The 22041-nt window shown below is 39.0% G+C and overlaps 1 protein-coding gene across 3 annotated transcripts; it reads left to right on the top strand.

Annotated features, from left to right (window-relative positions):
• Positions 1-10281: 10281 nt before the first annotated feature.
• Positions 10282-17518, top strand: spartb (spartin b). 3 transcript variants are annotated; one of them, XM_037469494.2, is made up of 9 exons: positions 10282-10409; positions 11053-11886; positions 12839-13036; positions 14100-14256; positions 14344-14538; positions 14652-14810; positions 14904-14994; positions 15176-15217; positions 15953-17518. In XM_037469494.2, the coding sequence occupies exons 2-9, from the start codon at positions 11056-11058 to the stop codon at positions 16053-16055; spliced, it is 1776 nt and encodes a 591-aa protein (XP_037325391.2). In that variant the 5' UTR covers positions 10282-10409; positions 11053-11055; the 3' UTR covers positions 16056-17518. The 3 variants fall into 3 exon arrangements, with proteins under 3 accessions (XP_037325391.2, XP_037325382.2, XP_037325400.2); XM_037469485.2 differs by lacking the exon at positions 15176-15217 and having other exon boundaries at positions 15949-17518; XM_037469503.2 differs by having other exon boundaries at positions 15176-16082.
• The last annotated feature ends 4523 nt before the right edge of the window (positions 17519-22041 follow it).

Below are 22041 nucleotides of genomic sequence, written 5' to 3'. Positions count from 1 at the left end.
TAAAAGACATTCCCTGCTGAAAATGCTTTGAGAAGTTGAGAGCTGAAATGAATCACAAAGCATCGATAAAATATGAAAAAATTACTGAAAGCAAAGGCAATAAAATAGAAGTCTTGGTTTTAAAAGTAACAAGAGTAGTGGTTTTATCAGCAACAGCGGTGGTGGTCTGTTTTTAATTGGCCCAAGTCAATCCTACCTTTAAGCATATCAGGAGAATTCTCTGGCTCAGTGAGTGTGCGCAACAATGTGAAATGCAGCTGTGTGAATGTAAGTCTTCATCTGAATGCATCATGGGCTCCAAATAACTGACATGTTCCTGGCACGCTGGTTGAGTCCTGGATGAGTTTTCGATACAGTGTAATCATAATGAACTTGGCCGCAATTTCCTAATACCTTTTGTTCAACCGTATCCACCCAAACCCAAACAGTAAAGCTATTTGAAATTTAGTATTTTACTATTAATTACTGCCCTCAGTAATTACTATGCCACAGAAACCCTCCTCAGCAGGGCTTGTATGTTGCTTTAACCTACTTTTGGGCCTGTAGGTCATGCTTTGTAGGACAATACCTGTGCTCTAATTTGTTAATAACTTATTCTAGTGAAAGTGTGATTCGAGAATTTTCAATTATAGTACAACATCATAACTGTAAAACATTTCATAGGATGTTGTATTAATCTTTCCGTTTTAATATTTTTAAATGTTATAACCTACTCCCCGTTTAGGACGGCACTTCCTGCCCAGCGTACGTGAATAGTTGCTTGATATTCATTTTCAGGCTTGCTAGTGTGGACGGAGAACATTTGGAAAACGATGCCCATGTGGACGGAGATGTTTTTGTTGACTAAGCCTAAAAAATACAAAACAACATGTTTGCAGGACTCTTATGAGGTTTGTTATCACATGCAATTACCATACTGGGTAATTTCATTTGACATTTTTGATGGTTGATAAACATTTGTACAGCACCGCGACTTTTGTTTTCCATCTCTGTGGTATGTGTCATACAAAGAAACAGATTCAAAAGTTACATGACCTGTTATGCTCAGAGAGACTACCAGGGATCTTTGCCAGAGCAAAAAGAAAGAAGCCCAATAAATAACCATCACTTTATTTAAATACAATCTTTTGCCAAGAACTTCATATAGTCTAATGCTACGTGGGACAAAGCCTTGCCCTTCAGTGTATATTTTAAAGAGGTTTACATTCATGTACTTCCAGACCATTTGAGTGTCTTCTCATAATAGCTGAAATACAGCTGTAAAAGAAAACAAAGTAATCAGTTATTCGTACGACTGTCCAAAACAGACTGATTCCAGCTATGAATAAAACAACATGTTACATAATATTTAGGATGTTAAAATAATGCAAGAAAAGAAGATCATAGGTTCATCCCCGGGATGACTGTATTATAAAAAACTGATCTCTTAAAGATGTTTAAAAACGGTATTTTTAACCTTCTCTTGTCTTGTCACGATTCCCTGATTTACTCTTTTCAAAGACATCCCTCTGCCTAAGTCAGTATAGATAAATCTGACACAATACATAGATAAATGATAACTTAACCAACCCCTGGTTGTTCATTGGGGATTAAGACCATAGATTCTGAAACAAATCACAGGATGATTGCAACAGGGAGGCAACAACTCAGAAGACCTTATTTCCAAAACAAACTGTTCCCCGGACTCTTTTCTGCTGCTGACTTAAAGTTATGTATTTATACCATAGGAATGGCCTCCATGACTTAACCTGATATTGAACTACTAAATGTTTAAACTGATGGACAAAAAGATTTTATGATGTGATTTCTTTCTGCACATTGTGTTTTGGATGATTTATGTATTTTCATTATACTTTATGATATTATATGTTTATGAGTTGTACCGAAAGCAAGAAAGAAAACCCTCTAGCCTCAGTTCATATCAATGCAAATGTAATTGGTTTGTGTATTTAGTCCTATTATATAGTATATAGTCCTGTTTTATTATAAATATTTTCATTGACATCAACGCATTTCATTCTAAACTCAGCTGTGCATCTGAACTGTTGACTTATTTTGAATTATAACTTGGCAGCTGACAGCAGAAAACTTCTGAGTGATGAAAGCACACCAGAGGATACGATGTTCAAAGGATTCTTCTTAAAAACTTTTCACCATGAGGTTCAACATCTTTCAATACCTAGGCCAACCCAAATACTTTAAAGTTGTCTTTGCCCATCCTGAGCCCTCGGGCTTGCAGGGCAGCTTGCATGACACAATGAGGATTTTAACCATTTCAGGACTCAGCAGACTCATTAGAATATGCTCTATGTCACCTAATCGTAAGTTCCATTAAATTAAATGGAAATATGGCACCTTTGTAGGTTCATTTCCATTGTCCATTCCATTGTCCTTTTTCCAAGTATCAGGTTCATCAGCTGATTAAGAACTTTTTAGTGCAATATTAGTGCTTCAAACAAGAATGTGCTAACTTCTACCTTTTAAGGCTAGCGTGACAATTAAAATGATGCTTTTCTCTGGAGCATCATGCTCACATATTGAATAAACACTTTATTTTCACTGAATATTTTCATTGAGCACTGGTGAAGTTACAGCATGGAGAACAAATCCTATTTTGGGGAAAGTGCAACACGGTTGTAGAAATACCATAGCAAATTTGCATGTGCAGATTTGACTCGTTGTGTTTTTTTTTCATAACTCACCCTCATAAAAAATATCCCAAATTTTCCATTATGCCACAGAAGAACACGCAGTCTAGTCTTCAAATGTAACCCACTACACTACTTAATGATGTAACTCCTACCCGCAATGTCATTTACCACACCTTTTTCCTTTTTAACTAATACCATTATTTAACCTTGGGAAGTAACTAAGGATATATATATATATATATATATATATATATATATATATATATATATATATTCGTTGTACAAAAAAATATTGTCATAGCAAATAAAACAAAACAGCATTGAAAAGAAAGTAAACACTCGGTTAAGATAATGGAGGTTATAGTCCAGATAACGGTAAAAGTTCACTGCAGGTTTATAATAGGATATGAAACTAAAATCTCCTGCATAAAAGTCTGAGGAGTCACACGCCAGAAGGGGGGGGGGGGGCCTCGGCAGTGAAACTCAAGATGCATGGAGGGAATTGTATTACAATGCATTCCTGGAGCTTAAACGGTAGAATATGTATATGATTTTTTTTACCTTTTTTTCTACAATCTGTTTTCCAACTTTATAAAAGCCAGAGCCTGTTTTGACATCAACTTTGACTGAAGTTACATTATTTTGTTTTTTATCTTTTAAGTTAAAATGCATTTAAATTAATGTTTGAGTAAACATGCTTAGAGTGAACTAAATGACTGTACCTCCGGGAATGATGTTGAAACTCTCCACTGCTTGGGATTTAATGACAGTTTAACCTCTGTTCAGGCTACATATAAGACTTCTTTTTTATTTGCTGTTGGTTGGACGAACAAGAACGCCATATTTCACTCTTTTCCTTCAAGATCAGTTAGCCGGTGGCCAACAACACTCACTTTCCCCTCCCCCAACAGCTTGTGGGAGTTAGGAGCCACGTAGACGGGATTCCCTTTTCCCTGTGGTTTAGATTTCCAATCTGCCGTTTCCTCCTTCTGCCCAGCCAGTGGTAGTGTGACGGTCTGAGACTCTGCTCAGTGTCTCCTTCTCACTGCAGGGGGACAAACTTCACTGACTCACACATAGATGTGAACAAAACAATTATCTTGCTAGGTAACTACATTATTTACTGTAATTCAACACACATGGAAGAACTTAATAGAGAGGTTTCTTGATTGGGTTTTGTTAAGACTATGCTTACACCAACCTCATTATCCTCGAGGACCGCAGCCATGCTCACAGATGTTTTAAAGCATGATTCAAACCCACAGATGTTTGGTTTAAGAAAGCGTCTTCAAAGAAATTGTTTACACTCAATGGCTGGAACATTTGTACAAAATGTGCACAATCTATTTTGAATTTTCCATGTGATGCAATGCTGAAGTCCATAAAGATGTCTAAGCTACTTCACTGGACACTTTATTCAGCTTGTATGCTTTTAGGGCACCTTGGGTTTGCACGGCACACTTCTGAAAGATGCATGTTGGACTTGGATAAGTTGGCAAACATAATCCTGCTGGTATGTACAGGCCATAAACTCAGATTTAATGTGAACATAAAGAAATTTCCCCCTTCGGCAGATCGAGTTAAAAACGGCCTTCTAGCTTTAAACTCGACTGACTGAACATATGTCTTTGGACACAGTAAAAATCAAAAGTGAGGACGTTTGATGCAACAATGCACAAAGGAAATGTCATGCTTTTGGGCAGGGTTTCAGAGAAATTTAAAGAGATAAGGAGATAGAAGTGCTAAAGGTCATATTGTGTTAAGTTGTTCTAACGCTGAAAAGGTTTGAGACAAGACAATGTAGCGGAGCCACACCTACACGCAGCTGATGAATTCCTCTCTTTGTGCTGGCATGTTGAACACATCTCCATTTTCCACTGTTGCAAGTGTAGCCAAGAGTGTTATAATTCATGACGTGTTGAGACAAGGGGGAACTTTACTACGCAGCAAGATTTGTGTTGGCCTCAAAACTTAATTTGGGGTTATGCTAGTTGAGTAAATACATGCATTATACTATTCTTTATATTAACAAGATAAACAGGAAACAGTCAAAACAATTTAAAAGCCTCAAAGTTTGTGTTGGTGGCTATAAATGCGGCACAATGTTCTTTTTTGGATGTTGTTTGAACTTAATGAAAATAAATCCCTGCACTGCATCATGCTGCATTCTGGCAATCATGTTGAATAACATTTTGCACATTACAAAACTTGTCAGTTGTGATGATGATGATGATGATGACGGTATCTTTTCTCTCTCTCAGGGACTGAGTGACATCTTTTATTTCAATCAATGTTTTTCACATTTTACTTTATTCTGAATCATAAAGAATTATATGATTTATTATAATTATATCTTTACATCTAAATGAAGTTTGTTTCATGATTAAAACAATGTAATACAAGCAACAATCTTAGTATATTCCTCTTAGACTATTGTTGGCTGTCTTGGTGATCGATCCAACATGCTTGGCCTTCCTCTTCCCTGCAAATGATATTTTGATATTATCTTGGGAGAATGCACCAACGATGTTTGCATGTGTTTGACGGTCGTCCATTCCTGGCTTTTCTATTATCATTTCTCATGTACTTTGTCAAGTGTGGCCAGTGACTTGTCCACATACATCCAACAGACAAACATGGCAAGCTAAATTTGACCTGATTCAGGTTCATGGACATTGGAAGCTCAGCCATGACTATCAAACACGGTCTGAGAAAGACAGAACCTCACTCAGATAAAGATAATTGGGAATTACCTAAGGTCAAGTTTTCAAATGGAGATGTGGTTCATCAAGCAAAGTTCAGTTCTAGCTCAAATAAGAAAGTATGCAATTAGGCACATTACTATAACCATTAGGGGGAGGAAGATAAATGATTCACTGGTAAGTGAAAGTGCACTTAAACATCTTATCAATATATAATTCTGGTACAATTATATGTAAACTTCTGCTTTAGCACCAGAGTATTTCACATCCCCACAGTTCAAACTGCCATTGCTTGAACATAAACTGTATCCAGGCACAACAACCTGTAAAAGTTAAAGTTAAAAGGAAACTTATCATTTTTAGGTCCCTTATCTATGAGTTAAAGTGCTCACGTGTGGTGCTGTCAGATTGCTGGAAGGACTTAGTAGAACCTCTGGTAAAACTAATAACTTTTATAGAAGAAACTTTATTTTTGAGCAAGCACTCAGAGGTTTATCTCAAAATTATGAGACCGTTTTCAATCGCTTGTACCCTGCTCTATATTTAGTACTTTATTCAGACACAGCAGTTGCTCAGAGAACAGGCTGTTTTTCCATCTAGCGAGCCTTGGTTAACCTCGGGAGTGATAGCTCAAGACTGCAGCTTCTTGGATTCAAAAAGGAACAGAATCCCTCTGCCCATTAATAACAGGACATACAAAGGTCTAACAGGGACAGTGACTCAATCCAAAATATTTTCATCCACCATTACAAAATAAGAAGTTTTTTTTAATATAATTTACCACGAGGACCTCAACTGAGAGCAATGAACACAAAAAATGATGAACTAAAATAGGATAGGATGAGCATATTTACATTAAATGAAACCTTTCCACCATTGATATGATATGTCATTGCCTGTGATTGATGTGTGTTTTCACATTTCTTATCAAACCTTTTAGGCTGAGAGTGAGTTAAAAATAAGACCACACATCAGAGCTGACCTCTGTCAGTCTGAGAATCACTTCAAGCCTCAATGACACAAAGAAGGAATCATTTCTTACGGTTTTCTTCACTTAAACGTACGAAAAGTTATCAAACAACTACTGGAATATTGTTTGAAACAGGATTCAGTTGAACAGTGGTTGTGAACTTGCTGACAGATGACACTTTCTTTAAAAACCAGAGCACATATTTGGAGCCTGGAGGCGAGTTTTTTAACCAGCAAACATTCTACAGACTGTGGGGACAATAACTTACAAAATGATGAACCTCAGCGGACAGTTGTGGGGAAACTGGGACTTGAAGTCCTGATGTCCATTGGGAACTGCATGCATGCATTCATTATTTTTTTTATTAGGTGTGCGCAAGTCAAGAGTCATGCAATTCCATCTCAAATTGAAAAAAAAATCTGAGGACGCAGCTGTTGATTTCATGAGACAAACCGAGTTTTGACACAAGCCACAGCTTGATTTGTATGTTTTTCCCCTCTGTCCTGGTTGCATACTTCCCATCTCATGCTGTCTTTAGTTGCGGTATAGTTATAGCTTATAAAGCTTTCTCTTTAATAAATCCCTTCACCCAGAGGACAGATCCAGAATGAAACAGTTACAGCAGCTATTTTATCATCATTTGTTGATACTTTTGTTTGGTGCCAGCATTTGTTGTTCTTTATTGATTTCATCTTGTGTAGATGTGATCATTTTGCTGTGGCTCAATAATTAACTTCACGTGGCAATACAGTGACACAGTTTCCTTGTTATGTTGATAGCTCATTTATAGAGTGACCGAAAAGCTGTGAAGAAGACGAAATAAACAAGACCGCCACACTTGGTGCAAAGAGTAGAGCGAAGCAGGTGTTTAATACAAAGTTTAATTTCACATTAATTGTTAATCCATGCTATAAATTACACACACACACAGATGTGTGATGCTCTATTTGCACTAGGAACTGTGTTATACGTCATGCCACGCTGTGTTTTTGCAGCTGTTTGGACCCATAACTCTTTCAGCTCTTCTTCTGATCTACACCGAGGAAATAAAAGTGGAGTATAGAACCACTAAGACAGCAATGAAGAATTTTCAGGATTGTATCCAGACCTGTAAAAATAAAATCTGGCACAGAGAAAATAAATGTGTCTAATACTTTAAAAATGTAACTGTTGCAGTATACACAGTGATTAAACTGAAGACCAGCAGACCAAGAAAATACAATATCAGACAAAGGGAGAAATTGTTGGATTTTGTTTTGATTTTCAACGATGTAAAAATGACCAAATAAAAGCGTGTTGTAGTATTGTAAAGGACACACAGCAGCCTTTGAACGGTAGCGCTTTCTTTAAAAGCTCATATCCAGTTTCATCTGCCTTCAGTGATAAACATTAATAGTGGTTTGATTTATTCTCTATGTACGTGCCATTCGGGTAACTACATAGAGGTGAAAAGCTTGGTGAATTTAAATTTTCTTATCTAGCTAAGTATTTGTTTAATCAATAATCATTTTAGAATTATATTTCTCTGAATATTCTTTTACCAACCAGTACGTGGGTGTCATTTGAATATAACAACTCCTTTCAGTGAGTTATGAAACAATCAACGCCGCTCGTTGGCACAAGAAATGCTGACAGGCTGTTTTCGGATTACATAAAATCTTAATGGCGGCTTTTCTGTATGAGGCCATTGTTGATGAAGAAAAATAACAATGAGAAGATCATCAATAGTACATAGTATCTACTGTGCAGCTATTATGATCTGTGGTTTCTTAAAAACGCTGTTAGAAATTAAACCACGTCGTTATAGTTTATTATTTGTCTATTTGAAACATTAGTGCTGGGACTGAACCCCAGCTTTGCTTCTATGTATCTAAAAGAAACCAGCTTTGCAACACCACGAAGGGCACATATGCTGCTCATTAACATGGATGCAAGACAGAATTCGAGACTATCTGCAGCCCTTTTCCTTTTACACACATTTGTTGTTGTTTTTTAGCTCACTAGGAAACATAGTGAATTCACAACTTCCTAAGAGACGTCCAGCCAGAGAAATTGGCAACAACATGAAAGTATGCAAGACTATCCTGGCCCAGCAAGCAATCTCTAATGCATAATTAACTATAAAACAGCCACATAACCGAGTACAGAAAACATGTAAGAACATAGGGAACATAGAATATACAGAACTGTCCCATACTGTTCAATGAGTTCAATCTCATCAACCACTTGCATTTACTTACTTTCACCTTAAAAGTTGACAGAATGCACAATTCAAAAAATTAATGAGCACCAACATTTTAGGAGCTTAGATACCGTAGATAATATCAAGCGTTGTCTGTGAAGGCAACCAAAGAAATTATTGGGTATGAAATAGTTGAATGACACATGCACATGAACTAGAGCACAGTTGTATTACCTCATCGTGGATCACGAACGTGTCCCGTCTGGTTTCTCTGCTGCAGCATCTGTACACGATGAATGCTTGCAATATGTCAATCTGGTGAGAAGACCGATGTTTATCACATGCCTTCAGGCTGACAGCGACTATGTGAACTCAACGCAGAGTGGTGGCAGCCAAGATAACAAGATGTGCTCGTGAAAAACTGTGAAAAGGGACTGCTTTGTAGATGTATGTTTGTTTGACTTGTAATGGCCCTAGCCCTCTCTGTTTAAGGCCCATATGCTGGTGATTAAGTGTAGTTAGTGGCGCATTATGCCAAGCTGTAGGCCTAATCATTCCCATGGTCTGACAAAATACTTGATGAGCATGAACCCAGAGTTGTTTAATATCCACACAGTTTTCCTTTATTTCCATCTAAGTTAAGATTTGGCTCCCTCTGCAGAATGTAATCAGTCAATCAAAAAGAAGTTGGTCTATTTGCACATGTGTGTATATCTAAGCATACGTGGGGCTCATTAAGAAATATCTTAACAATGCAGAGGCAACACATTTTTCTTTAGATATACTTAAGCTAATTTACATGTATTGACATCTGTAGTTTAGTTTTTCTTTAACTGATTAGGAATCTGTTAACTGATTACTTTATCAGCTATTGACCAACCATGGAAGTCAGTATATTTATTTTCATAGAAAAGTAAACAGTCAACTTGGCAAACATTATTTACTTGCGGAACTTTGGTTTTGTAATGTCACAAAAAAAAGGTAATTTTTTACTTTTGTTAATTTTTTGTTAGCAAACACAATGTTACATGTTGCGTTGGTGTGAAAGTGGAAACCTCCTGAAAAAAAGAGGTCTAAAAGATTTTAAAATTTTAGCAAAAAGGTTTATAACTGATATAACTGGTTTGTTTCCTTTCTCTGTGTTCATTTTGGTCAATATATTTTTTAAAGAAGAAACAGTTTAATTCATGTTTAAGTATGCTTGATTCCTTTCATATTATATGTAGTTTATCACTTTACCCAATGAAAGGGGGAAAATGCTCTTGTACGCACAGCACTATTCCTGCATCACTCCTTTATGCTTACTGCCCTCCAGCGGCCACGTGGACAAACTGCAACATGTTAGTCAAAGTAATCGTATTTGGCTTATTATTTATTTCTATTGCGCTTTATTATCATGTCTTATCCTCCATAGTTTATGTGATCATTCCGTCACCTACCTCCATGAGTTTACAACTAATAAAATATGATGTGTATTATTAATATTGAGTTCCTCCATTCTGTTAAAAGCAAATTGTATGGAAAAAAGTTTGATATTGCTGCCTTTTTTTAATCATTCTATCCATTTTTTTGCTTAATCTGTTTATTTTTAACATTCCCCTAGTAAGATTTTTTAAAAATGTTTGTAAGCTACAATATCTAGTTCTGAATCTTTCAGGGTGACTTGACTAATTCCAATAGCTGCAGTTCTTCCTTATGGCCGCTCGGTGGCAGTATAATCCAGTAATTCTAACCCAGCAGCGCAGCAATCATAACACTTCCGGCAAGTGCATTCAAAATAAAACAGAAAGATCAAGCTCGAGGCTTTTTTTTCAATTTGCCGTGTTGAGGCGAAACATCCTGTCACGATACTTTTACGGGTCAATACTGTGGAGAGCAGTGTGTCACTTCACTACTCTATATTGGTAAGTCGTCAACAACTTTTTTAAGGAACACCGCTGCTCAAGTTAACGCTGTTGTTTGATAGCCAGACGCGTCCTTTTTACCATCGTTTTTGACTCGTAACGTTAGCTACGACATAGCTAAAGCTAACCGGCTGAATAAGATTACTCTCTGGTTTTCCCGCTCACTGGGGTAAAGGTGGGTCTGGCGTGACGAGGGCAAAGTAACTAACGTTAATACTTTTAACGGATATAACTGACTTGGCCGTGTTATTTTGATGTTCGTACGTCACAGACGTTGGCTGTAACGTCAACGTCAGTTCGGTTGTATCATCATCATTAAAGTTCGCCTGTTCTAGCCGACTAGCTACTGTTAACAGGTGGACCGATGCACGTTACGAGGCTATTAAGTATTATTGCTAATCACCAGCCAGACACACAGTCACACGTGTGACACCCCACGAGTGGCCTGATATGTTGATCCTCATACTTGCAGTAACCCTTGAAATATAAGTCACGTGAGAGTAGCATTCAGCCTCATGGAACTATTATGAAGTGTGTTTAATGCTAACGTTCGTGTGACAATCCCCTCCCTCACCGTTGATGTGAGGTGTTTGGAGGGATATACACGTTGTAAATAAAGCTAATTGTGAGTCTTATTTCAAAGGGAATGGAGAAAGCCAAACAAGATGCATTCGACAGTGCCAGACTTGAAGTTATCAGAGACGCCTATGAGCGGGCCTTCGAGTGCATCAACACAGGACTCACCGTGGATGAAGCTGGAGACAAGCCACAGGCCCTGGAGCTGTACAAGCGAGGGCGACAGCACCTTCTCCGGGGCATTAGTGTGCCTTCTCGGGGAGAGGAGTGTGTTGGCAGCTCCTGGGAATCGGCCAGACAGATGCAGAGGAAGATGCAGGAGACGCTGAACAACATCACCACTCGGCTGGCCATAATCGAGACCAGCTCTGACCTTGAATCTGCCGCTGCACTCAGCTATAGCAGCGTGTCCGACCCCGGTGCCGAAAAACCTCTGTACCCAAAACTTCCCGGCCAAAGTAAGCCAGAGAGGCCGGCTCCGCCAAACGCGCTTTCGGCTAAAGGCCAGGAAGCAGGCGCTGTAGGAGGCAAGGCCGCGTGCAGCAGCGAGGGTCTGCCCCTCTCCCCGAGCAGACAGCCCGTTGTTTCAGCCGAGCAGCCCCCGGCTTATTCCCCTCAGGCGGCCGACGGCCACCTGTCCGTCTCCTATGGAACGGACGCAGGGGAAATGTCCCTGGTTGGTGATGAGTACTACAGCCGCACATCTAACTCCACCCCGTCCCTCCAGAGCCTGGGTGAAGACGGAGAGGAGCTGGTGTATATCCCTCATGGTGTGCAGATATTCTTTGTGACGCCCGAAGGGCAAGTGAGCGCCCCATCGTACCCGGGCTACCTGCGGCTGGTCAAGTTCACTGGGGACCATGACGACAGGATGCCCAACCGACCGCCAGCATTTTTGCAGGTGGGAGAAAAGATGTATTTTCCCTCTGATTGATTTAGCCAACACAAAAAAACGGTTGCTGGGATTAGGCCTGAAAGGACTAAATGTGCAACAATTGTGCCCATCTGATGCCAGCTGTGTCCCTTGTCTTCTTTGCCCTTTAACCTTTAATTTGTAAGATGTTGGACTGTGATCATCAGGAGGTAATAGGCCAGTTAATGATCTCCTTTCCCTGCCCGATAGACGTGATCATGTGAGTGTTGTTTACTGCACCCTAAGCCCAATAGGTTAATGATAGGATAGGATATGATGTCATCCACCTGGTAATTCCCAAATCAAGAGTATTACTGTTTTTAACACTGGACACAGATGGTTCCTAGCTCATGACCAACCAGAACTGTTATTAAAGACTAAATCAACATTTATCTATCCAACTCCTCTTGTTTTGAGGCATTTTCTGTATAATGTTTGTCTTGCTGTTTTTAAAATCAATCCACTGACCCCAGTGGATCACAAGACTGCACGTTGACTCTTGGTGGGTGGGGGGGGGGGGCGGATTTCCTAGGTGCTATTGCCAGTGAGGGACTTCAGTGATTCACATGAGTGCAAGTAATTATCTAAACCCCGCTTACACTGTTACTCCTTTATAATCCAGTTAGACATGCAGCAGTCAAAGGGGGACTGTGTCTTCGTTCAGACAGTTCACTGCGTTGCACATTAGAATCTCCTTTCCAATTGTAAGGCTTGTCATCACAAGGTTATATTGGGGAAACTTGTGTTTAAGCTTGATCTCTTTACAGAGCTCTCTGGCCCTAATGCATTTGATGTTATAAAACCACTCATGTCACTTTCATGGTTTACAAATAAATAGAAGATGGTGTGCTTGCACACCCCGTTGTGTTATTCATCGTCACATTGTAAAGCTGTTGTGCTCTTTTACTTTTTCTTACCTATTTCTTTTGCCTGCTTGCAGGTGTGTGACTGGCTGTACCCTCTCATGGCCATGGACTCGCCAGTGTTGCTGTGTAACACCGGTGTGTTCATGTTTCCGGACATGATGGCGCCAACTCCGGGCTATTACGTGGGGGTGGTGTTGTCCTCCGAGCTGCCTGCTGCAGACCGACAGCTGTTCCAGGAGCTTCTCTCCCAGAATACGGATCTCCGAGTTCAGGTCTGAGCAACCACAAGACATCGTTCTTTGGAATACATATTGGGGCAGTGTTTTTGAATAAACAACATCGCTGGTCATCTGCAGCCTAAGTTTATGCAAGTATTGAAAAGCAGAAATCTCACTCATGGGTCTAATTAGTTGTTAACGTATTACCAGGAGGCTTAACCTTAAGCTGTGTGGAAATCCAAATGAAAGTTTAGACGCAAGTGCACCACAATAGTGCTACTGTCAGTTAGCCATGTCATTTTCATTGCTGTTGACGGTCCTGTAACGACCTCCACTCCCCTCAAATCATAACGAACAAATTATGTAATCATTCCAAACACTGCAGATGTTGACTCTATTCCTCCCAAGGAAAGGTTGTAGTTTCTGCTTACGCGACACGTTGAGGCTCCAGACAGACAGACAATATCTAACGTTTTCATTATTTTTAGTCTCACAAAACTTTTGCTGCGTCTTCCTTCTGACCTGGCACACTTCTTCCAGTTGCCCCTGTCTCAGCATTGTGAGGATTTCAGACAGGTGACAGGAATTAATCAGTCATAATGCTCTTATCTGCAGCCGTTTCAACCGCCTCAGAGATTCTGCAGAAAGACCGTGCCCGTTCAGCCACCATGAAGGGGGCTTGGATCGGTGGTAAACAAGGTCATTTTTGATGCGTACAATCAGGCTACTTATCTTCTCTCATGGACCTAATTCCCTATCAGCAAGTACGCTTATTTGTGTTGATATTTTTGGATCGTGTTGAAGATTTGAGGTTTTTCAGCACAAAGGGATTCTGTTTTCAGGCAGAACAGAGACCCTTTTGACAAACTCTTTGCAGCAAACATTTAGCGCATTGTTACAAGAGGCACCAAGTAATGAGAGGACGTGTTGTGCAAATGGGGGGAAAGACACTTGGAAACATGCATATTAACGGAGATGTGTGCAGGCTGCACAATGTATCGGATACGTTTTTGACTGACATGCCATTCTTATTTTCAGCATTATCTGTCTTCATCATACAGCGGCTTATTGTGTGTCTTTATTTTACAGCAGCTAAACAATGTGTTTCTATGATCAGCCTCCAGATGAAGCTGCAGACACCATCAATCTCAGTCAGAAGGTGTCCATCGTTGTGCCGGAGGAGACTGCAGCGGCAGTGACTGAGGAGGAGGAGGAGGAGGAGGAGAAAGCGCTCCCTGAGTGGAGTGAAAAGGTGTCAAATGGGATTTTGACAGGTGAGGTGAAACTTTGTCCTCCACCGAAACCTCAGTACAGCTTTTATTCGTGAAGATTAACCTTGTGTGATCCTATTGTGTCCTCAGGTGCGTCATGGCTAAGCTGGGGCCTGGTGAAAGGAGCCGAGTTCACGGGCATAGCCATTCACAAAGGGGCCTCTAAACTCCGAGAACACATCACCCCGGAGGACCGACCCACCCACATCAACCCCACAGTCACCAAAGGCCTCCACGTGGCCAAGCAGGCGACGGGAGGAGCTGTAAAAGTCAGCCAGTTTCTAGGTGACTACGTCGTGCCCAGTCAGCATGTTTCCCCCCCCCCCCCCCCCACCACCCCCGCCTGAATGGTCGTTTTGGCAGCGGACCTCTAATTAAGTAATGCTGTGTCACCGCAGTGGACGGGGTGTGCATGGTCGCCGGCTGTGTGGGCCGAGAGTTGGCTCCGCACGTGAAAAAACACGGCGGCAAGCTGATCCCGGAGTCTATGAAGAAAGACAAGGACGGCCGCTCCAACATAGATGGAGCGATGGTGGTGGCCGCCAGTGGAGTGCAAGGTAGACTACTTAATGCTTTACTGGATATTCCGTCGGAGAAAGCTTCACTAGAAGAGTACTTGAATGAGCTGTGTGTTTTGTGTATTTGCTCAGGATTTGCGACCATGTGGACGGGTTTGGAAGTAGCCGCAAAGGACATTACTGCGAGTGTAGCGTCAGAGACCGTCACCACAGTAAAACATAAGTAGGTCTTCCCTTTCTGTTTGATTACTTGTTTCTCACTGTCATTTTATGCAACGCACTGCACATTATTTCCTCACCGCTTATTACTGGACTAGTTTTTGATTTATGTATTGCAAACGACCTCAGAGACATGCAGAACAAATCCAGCAGTCACTTGTTTTTCTTTTCAATTTACTTTTCAGATTTAGGGGACTACAAAACATCCGTGACACACCTAATACAAAATAAGTCATTTTTCCCCAATTTTACACTGCTATTAACCTTTTCACAATTATAACCATCATGTTTTTCGGAATGATTTCCATTTCCGTTGGAGCAATTCACACTATGGTGCGGTTTCCCACTAAATCCTCCCCTTTTTCTCTTGGAAATTTCCCAATTAGTAATTTTTCTGTCCCGCCCGATTGTAAAATTCTCTAAAATTATATGCGTTGGTTGTCCAATAATGAGCAAAGTATCAACACAGTATAGCTGATTATTGATTTTGAATAGGGTTGGCTGATAATCATGTTGAATGTTATGGGTTGGTATTTAACACTTTGTCATTCACTTTTTTCCCTTGAAAGCTGCTCAATGGAAAATGCAGAGCATTTTTATTGCCTCCACGCAGCACCAAACATGGACACAATGCTTGGAGAGCTAACATTGTTTACCTTTTATACTACCGGTTGTAAAGTTGATATAAGCTGCAATCTAAATATCCGCGAAAGAGCAGACCAGCAGCGCGCCACTAGAGCAAGTAGTCGTTTGACAATATATTAATGCTCTGATTATTGTTTAGTCTTTCAAGGGAACTACTTGATTTGACAGGTTTTTAACTGGATCTGCACACTAACAATTGACACACTGCATGGCATCTTTGCTATCCTTGCACGGCATATAATTTGTTCTCCCCAAATTCTTGTGTTTGTTGCCTCTTGCGCTGACCTCTCACCCAATCTGACTTCTGATGAAGGTACGGGGCGGCAGCAGGACAAGCCACAGACCATGCTGTCAATTCTGCCATTAATGTCGGCCTCACTGCCTTCAATGTTGACAACCTGGGAATCAAAGCTGTGGTGAAAAGGACTGGAAAGCAGACAGCCAAGACCATTTTGGAAGACTACAAGCTGCAGGTGAAACCAGAGAGTAGCAAGCAAGTGGAGAAATCGAGTAAATAGCTCATAGTGCCCTGCCTCTCAACTGCACCTTAAAATATCATTTGTATTCTATCAAATGAGTTTTGTTGACTGAATATTTACTATGTATAACAACATGTTCTATATTTAGAATGTAACTACTGTTTTATGCATATTTAACAGTTTGATATAGCTCTTTGGCACTTTAATCTTAATGTTAAATAAAGATGGACGACAGGAATAAAAACAGCAGGTTTCATAACTCAAACATAAAACATGGTTATTGATTTTATTGACAGTTATTATCACTTCACTTAGGAGGTGCCAGTTTAATTCTGCGCTTTGTACCAACGCAGCATTTAATTGTTGCTGACTATACACTGGAAACTTTCCCAACCTTCGTGAAGTATCTGTGTTCATTGTGAGTTTATCCCCGGTAAAGTAAGTGCAATTTACATGCTTTGAATGAATGGTGAAAATATTATATGTATATTGAAATGAAGTATAATCACCGCTGCCCACTGTGCCTGAAAACATCAAATAATATACAAAAATCCAATGTGTTCAAAAGTCCATTATGTATTTTTCTTAGTACATAATGGACTACGTCAATCTGTAGTCATAGATTTGTCCATCTATTATCGATGAGGGTTTGTGCTGTGTTTTAACTTTCAGTTCAGTTTGATTTAGGTTTTCAAAATAATTATAATAATAATAATAATCTTATTTTGATGGCCAACGTTTAGATAACTGTGAATTTTGAAGTGTAATAAGAAAAGTGTGACTATAGCTTGGAAACCCGTGGGTCCTTTTGTGTGGTCTGCTTTGTCATCTTTATAAACTGCTTTAAGACATCAGCAGGTTGATGCACATTTGAAATGTCTTTCTAGTATTCTAGTTGGGCATTGAGATTTCTTTCCCACCTGAAATATGAAGAATATTCTGAAATAATAAAAATGAAGAAGTACTATATTCTGTATTTTCATTTTTATTTGATCTTTGTGGTATTGAGTAATTTTCTTATTCAAATAAAATAAACACCTTAAATCCGTCGCCCTATACCTCCATCTAGCAGCTATGTTGTGCAACATAGATATAGTGTATTTTTACAGTATACAAGTGATGGTTTATTCTGTTACCAAAAATAGCATTACTGCATCCACAGATGAAATTATTTTTTATATTTCCTGTCCAGCCAGTTTTGGATTACTTTATGACTTTCAGTTATTTTTTTGTTTCACTAAATAGAAATTTGATTGAAAACTTTTGGTCTTGCTTGCACTTTTAATTAATTGTGTGAATTTCAAGATTAAGAATGTCTGTGTGTGTGTGTTTATTCATAACTAAAGTGACAAATATTTATTTAATATGGTTTATGTTTGGAATAAAAACATTAATAAAAATCTATGACGTATCTGTTTTATTTACTTATATATCTAAGAAATGCGGCACCATTTCCTACATTTTGTTAAACTAAAAGATTCACAAAAAATGATCAGGGATTCAATCAAACAAATCCAAAATATTTTTTTGGCCCCATATAATATGCTGCACACAGACCTTGTGGACTATATATGTCAATATATGCTTAATGGGTGTATCTTAAGTTAATCATCAATTAAAGTAGTTTAATTTAATTTTAAAGTGAATTATATGAATGATGGATTCATATAACATCAAACCTAGATTTCTTTGATATTTGGACCATTACGGCTAATGAAAATCCCAAATTTAGCATCTTGGAAAATATTGAATATTGTGAATTGGTTCAATACTGTAGACTCATGATGTTGGACTTTAATCAGGCAATAAACTCAAAACACCTGTAGGTTTCCTGAATTTATCTCTCAGTCTGGTTCAGCCGGCTACACAATCACGGGGAATATTGCTGACTGGCCAGTTGTTAAGAATACCGTCATTGACCTATTAGCAGTGGCGGCTGGCCAATAGAGGGCAATGAGGCATCTACCCACCTGAAGCGCTCCTCCTTGAGCCCCAAAAAATACTGAATTCCCTGTGAGAGTGACAAAAATAAGATTGTCAAAGTGTTATTTACCGCATATTTGTTATGTTATAAATATTCAATTTGTAAATTGATTCAATTGCCCTACCTAGAACATTTTCCACCACTACCTATTGCTATTGTCAAGAAGAAGATGAGAGATAACAGACCCGTCAATGCAGAGTAGCTGATGGCCGATGTCAAGCAACCCGGGCTTCCACAACACCTCAACAGTGCCACAGGCTGATCGACTCCATGCCACGCTCCATTGATGCAGTAATTCATAATATTATTGTATTGTATAGTATTGACTACACTGTAAAAAATAAAACCTAAAAAGAAGGTCAAATGACTATGTATATACTGTATATACTAGGGCCGGGACTCGATTAAAAATATTAATCTAATTAGAGGCTTTGTAATTAATTAATCAAAATTAATCACATTTTAATTGCATAAATATTTGACCTGAGAACAGTGAGAAGTAATTTTTTTCACATGGATTTTTATTTTTGTTCAACCAATTCCAGCAGACAAGTGTAGCAATAGCATATTTAGAAATATAGTACTTTCAGAAATTCAGGTAGCCTATAGGTAAGTAGACCTTCTGTAAACTATGTTTTTTTAAGTGGACCAATACTTTCAAGTACATTCAGAACATTGGTTATTTTTTCAGACGTGGACTTAGTTACCCTGGTCCTTAAACCAGTCATCTGGTGCAGTGTGGGTTGGGTGTGGGTCCTTGTACGTCCACGCTAGCTGCTAATTGTCTTGTTGCACAGCTTGCACACAACCATGCTCTTATCGACGCTTCCATCCGTGTGTTTATTATAATAAGATTTCCCATTCACGGGGCCACCCGACACGGTCTCGTCAGCTTCTTCGTTCATGTTCACTGTGGTTTGTTGTTGTCTGAAGTCATGAACGCTAGTTGGTGCTCCAGTATAATCGGGCCTCCGAAACTCATCCAGTGAGAAACATTCCGGGGTGCAAAAAATAAGTGTAAAAATGCGTAAAAAATGTTTAATGTGTTATTTTTTGTGTAATTAATTAATCTTAATCCACATTGTAATTAATTAATCGTAATTAACGCGCTAAAGTCCCGGCCCTAGTATATACACATATATATTTATATATGTAAATATACACAATACCCTCTATTAAAGATGTTTAATCGTTATACTACAGGAAAAATCTATAAAATAAATAAATGTTTCTCTGTAACGTTGTTAAGGAAACTGTAAATTTATGGTTGTTGCACTTTATTTGAATTAAGTTATTTTACCTTTATTTTACGGTTTTTGTTTAGCAGCCACTGCTGCCAGTCATTTGACCGTTATCTTACATGGTTTGAATTTAAGAAAACAGTAAAATACTCTAGAATAATTACAGTATTTCTTTCTTTAAAAAATTATTATAATTATTAGCATAATACTTTTACAGTTGGACTGTTGATTTACAGATAATATCTTCATTCCTACAGAGTTTTGCAGGGTAGGCTAGTTATTTTTCGTAAAAATAGGATATTTCTTTACAGTGTACATACTATGTACTGTACTTGGACATACTTCTCAGTAGGCATTTTGAATACATTTCTGTATTAAAAACCATTTTTTATTTGGTTTTATGTAATATTCATATTCATATACTTTGTTGGAACCTGTGTACCTGTGAAAGAACAAGTTTTACAACATTACCATCAAGGAAACTCAAGTTACCATCTTTATCTGATGGCAAATCCAGCCAAAAATGGGTTGGGCTCATTCTTGTACCACGTCAAAGGGCTGCCACCACCACCTCTCACAAAGTCCCTCTCCTGAATCCCACACAGCACCTGACACTGATTTCCAGCCTCAGGTCATTAGACTTTCAACCATAGATAATGGGACGAATGGTTGGGTCGTCAAATCTACAGCTAGAGTGTTGTCAGTTGGACAAACTACACTTGAATCACCCTGACCTTGCTCTCCTGGGGGAATGGTGGAGTTTGCTACTGTTGTATTTTCAGGGGGGCTTGGCCCAAATTCCCCAATGAAAGACAAACAGCATCCGGTGACACCAGCTGTTGTCAATTAAGGTTGGCCATTGCTGATGCGAAAGCACAGGAAGCTAAGCTCCAAAATGCAGAGGTCGGATTTATCCAGTTTTTTCTGCAGACTGAATTGAGGCAGAGTCAGATGTGTCCTGCCAGCATTTGTCCCAGAGGAACGGACGATTTATCCAACAATGTTAGCTGGGCATGCTCTGCTGTCAGGCCGTCAGCTGCAAAAAGCAACCTGATCCATCATCAGAGGATTTATTACTGTGGTTGATGTCCGATGTTGACAGTTCTACCGCTAACTCCATCTTCTTGACATATGAGCTGATATAAAATATTAATTTAATAAAATACCACTGGAGGAAGAATTCTCAAAGAATCTAATACATTTATTTCAAAGCTGCTTTCCCAGCTGTGTGAGGCTTAGTCAATACAAGCACATCAAAATACAATACAGTCAATAAATATTCATACCCTCAGTTGACTTCTTAGTAGCTGAGCTGAGCTGAGTAGCTCTGTGTGAAGTAATCCTCTCCAGCCTCACTGTTCCTCTGTGTTATTCAGCACTTTTGCCACAAAAATGATTTAAAGACTAAAAATGAACTTCCTAAGTGTTATAAAGTCAACTTTATAAGTTCCAAGTGAGTCGATTATTTTAATATCTTTTATTTGGCCCGATAAGAAAACAACCTTCCAAATTTTAAGGTTAAGTAAAATTGCCTACAGCAGGCCAACTGGACAAGAGCCCTGAAATAAAGTGATTGGTTAGATGACCAAAATGCTGATAATGATGAAAGTCACATTATGTCACTTTTCCTCGAAAAACTCCTTTTATATGTAATCAAGTTTTTATGCAAGATGATGGTCTGTGGAAGTGTGATAGAATGTGATGGCATGTGCAAAGTCTTGTGCTCATACTGAATTAATTATTAGTTCCCATGTGGAATGCGTCCTTCATACCGCTAGTCACTGTCTGATGTGTAAATATAATATGTTACTGGTTAAGAGAAAGAATCCCTTACAGGGTATCCATGCCTATAAAACATTGAGATACCAGGAAAACACACATTTAAGTCACAGCCCAATGTGTGGACACCATTCGTTTTACTTTGATGGAGTGAGACACACAAGATTGACATTAACTTTGACCCATGGGTGTATAAATAGCACTGCCGTGTGCACAATTTCTCCATGATATTTTCTAACAATATTAGGGCTAGTTGGAGTTGTTTTTGGAGTATTTTCAAATGGATAGGATAAGTTGCCGTTGTAGCCAAGACTAGAATGGTGTGTGGCATTATCATATTTGTTTGTGATGAGTAATAACTTAAGTTATCTCTTATGAGATGGTATGTAGCAGAATTATCTGGGTTCAACAGGGTTTGCCCCCCCCCAAAAGGGAGCTCTAGGGCTTAGAAGGTCACAAAAATCATATAACCTGTGTGGGTTGGACTTCAACCGGCTAGACATTTTGTCATATTAAATTGATTGTGCATGCGTTAGATCGACCTCTAACCCCAGCATGTTGCCCTGCTCAGACAACTTGCTTTAACTAACTTGATGCTTTGAGCTAACGTTGGATTAACGTTATCCTATTTGGCTATGAACTCAATACTAACTAGGAAACAATAAGGCACAATAGCGTAATTACACACAGGTTATGTAATGTAAAAGCATGAAAATTATTGTTTATTCATAAATATATGAGTTGTCTCTTTGGTTGCTAAGTTAACGTTAGCTGAGAGTAAGGGGAGCCCGGGGCAACATTGTTGTTACCATGGTGACAAACATGCTTCATGAAATACCTTCCAGCCAACCAGAAAAGAACAGACTGGTAGCTTCAAAGACATTAAAACAATTAGTGTCCTAATTATTGAATTTATTAAAAAG

The sequence above is a fragment of the Pungitius pungitius genome, chromosome 3 (genome assembly GCF_949316345.1).
Source record: "Pungitius pungitius chromosome 3, fPunPun2.1, whole genome shotgun sequence".
In the NCBI taxonomy this organism is placed as follows: Eukaryota; Metazoa; Chordata; class Actinopteri; order Perciformes; family Gasterosteidae; genus Pungitius; species Pungitius pungitius.
This window is presented reverse-complemented; position numbering and strand designations above follow the sequence as displayed.